The 2,043-nt window shown below is 36.6% G+C and overlaps 1 protein-coding gene across 1 annotated transcript; it reads right to left on the reverse strand.

Moving 5' to 3' along the window:
* Nucleotides 1–225: 225 nt before the first annotated feature.
* LOC107670322 (C-type lectin 1-like) lies at nt 226–960 on the reverse strand. Its single transcript, XM_016462890.1, has one exon. It carries the CDS (start codon nt 958–960, stop codon nt 226–228), a length of 735 nt encoding a protein of 244 aa, XP_016318376.1.
* Nucleotides 961–2,043: the final 1,083 nt, after the last annotated feature.

Here is a 2,043-nt window from a genome sequence, read left to right on the forward strand (position 1 = left end):
ATGAATTACTGTCTTGTTTCTGATAGACTCTGTAATCAGGAGAAAATGAGAGGGTAAGTTTAGCATCAAACGCCAATTTGCACATAAACAGTTTTGTATGTTTGTTTTAAACACCAAATTCACAGTTAACACAAAGTCTGAACTGTTCTTAAGACAAGGGCATCTTAATTTCATAAAACATTACCTTTTTGCTTTTTCGTGAATTAATTTGTTTCAATGTACTTTCTACTGACAAACAAAGCTGAGCTTCTCCTCACAGTTTCTGTGTGTCCAAAGCTTTGTTTGCTTGTCCAGGGCTCCACAACGAAGGTCTCTGGCAGGACACTGGGGCTGTTCGTTCTGATACCAGGCTGTGTAGTCAAGAACATCTCCATTGACCCAGAACCAGTCCCCTGCTAGAAAGCGCAGACCAGTCCACACATATTCTGTTTCAGTCCTTGTGATTTCCAGTAAAGCAGAATTCATCTTGTCCTCTGTGCTCAGACTTGCCAGATCATTATAATGAGTCCTGCAGTATTCCAGAGCTCCATCCCAGGTCTCTTTCTGATGCACCAGAACAAACTCTAATACGGTCATACAGAAGAAGGAGTATTTAGCAGTGCATTCTGAATCAAGTAGTGTCTTATGGAGTTTGCATAGAAAAGCACAGCGATCATTTATTCCTAGCTGATTTATATCCCAGCTAATTTGAGTTGCATTTTCACCTCCTGACCACTTCCAGACTCCTGATTCTGTGTAGAGTCCAACCCAGGCATCAGAAGGCTGATGAGCTGCATCTTCCAAAAACTGCTGTTCCTCGCTCTCATTGGTGAAGGTGGAGAGGACATGAAAGTAAGTTTTGCAGTAGTCATTTGCAGAATCCCATGTCCTCTCCTCTTTCACAAAGAAATGATGTTTAATGAGACCGGAGGAGCGTCCGTAGAGCTCCATGATTAGGAGCAGAGCGAGTGTGGTCTTCATTTTCATCCACTGAAGACGTTCTGTGATTTTGTGATAGTGACCAGTTGAAGTTGAGGACAGAACTGTGCATGATGACACTGACTCTCTCTTACTTTAACTACATACAGCCAATGACAAATTAGTGTGATGGTGTGACCAATCACAGCAGACCTTTACAGACAGAGCAAACAAAACAGGTGCATTTAACCAATTAAAGAAACCTCATAATATTTCTAAGAAAGAAACTGTGGGCAGAGAAATAAGGCATGGAACATGGTCTCAAAAAAAATTTTTTTTTGTTTGTTTGTTTTTTTTTTTCAATGTACTTGAAACGAATTAAACACAATTCTTTCAAGATGTTGTCACAATTTCGTTGTGCTCATCCAATTTACATAATCCATTTGAGTTGAGATTGCATAAGTGATTGTTGTTGTTGTTTTAAAGTACCAAACATGGGAACAAGATTTCAGCTTTCCATCATGCTTTGCATGGGACTGGATAGAGAGAGTAAATGCTGAAATTAAGTGTTATTTTAAGCATATTTTTAGCAAAATGAGAAAATAGGCAGATGTGTTCATGTTTAATTTCACATTAAGTTAATACTTAAAAGAGTTTATTCTATAAACACACATGCTAACAAGAATGCACTTAATGAAAAACAACTACTGTGGAAATGCCTTGGCTGTAACAGGAATCATTTTCTGCCATCATCAAACAGACAGTGTACTTTTTTTCTGTGTAAAAAGCTTTATTTGGCTTGCTAGAATATATTACTGTTATATAAATGTTTACTTCAAAATAATTGATTCAGTTAAGTTGAGCCAAAATTATTGTTATGAGTGTGTGGTTCTCAGTTGGTTAAAAAATGGATCTAGATTTGGTTCTCGTCTGAACAGTATACAAATACCAATTAACCAAACATGGATGAAATAAAACATCCATTGCCTTATAAAACAGTTCATGGTGTTGTTAAAATGTGAAATGTTAGTTTTACAGTTTTACACAAATATTTAAATGGTATAATTATTCATAGTTTTGACCAAGTGAATGGCAAACTCAACTCAACAAACTACCAGTAGAGTTGTTTAATAAATAAATAAATAA

This window comes from Sinocyclocheilus anshuiensis, unplaced genomic scaffold (genome assembly GCF_001515605.1).
Source record: "Sinocyclocheilus anshuiensis isolate Anshui unplaced genomic scaffold, SAMN03320099.WGS_v1.1 scaffold732, whole genome shotgun sequence".
Classification (NCBI taxonomy): Eukaryota; Metazoa; Chordata; class Actinopteri; order Cypriniformes; family Cyprinidae; genus Sinocyclocheilus; species Sinocyclocheilus anshuiensis.

What these genes read in the sequence shown, in the direction of transcription:
- LOC107670322 (XM_016462890.1), bottom strand. Translation starts at nt 960, where the DNA reads ATGAAGACCACACTCGCTCTGCTCCTAATCATGGAGCTCTACGGACGC.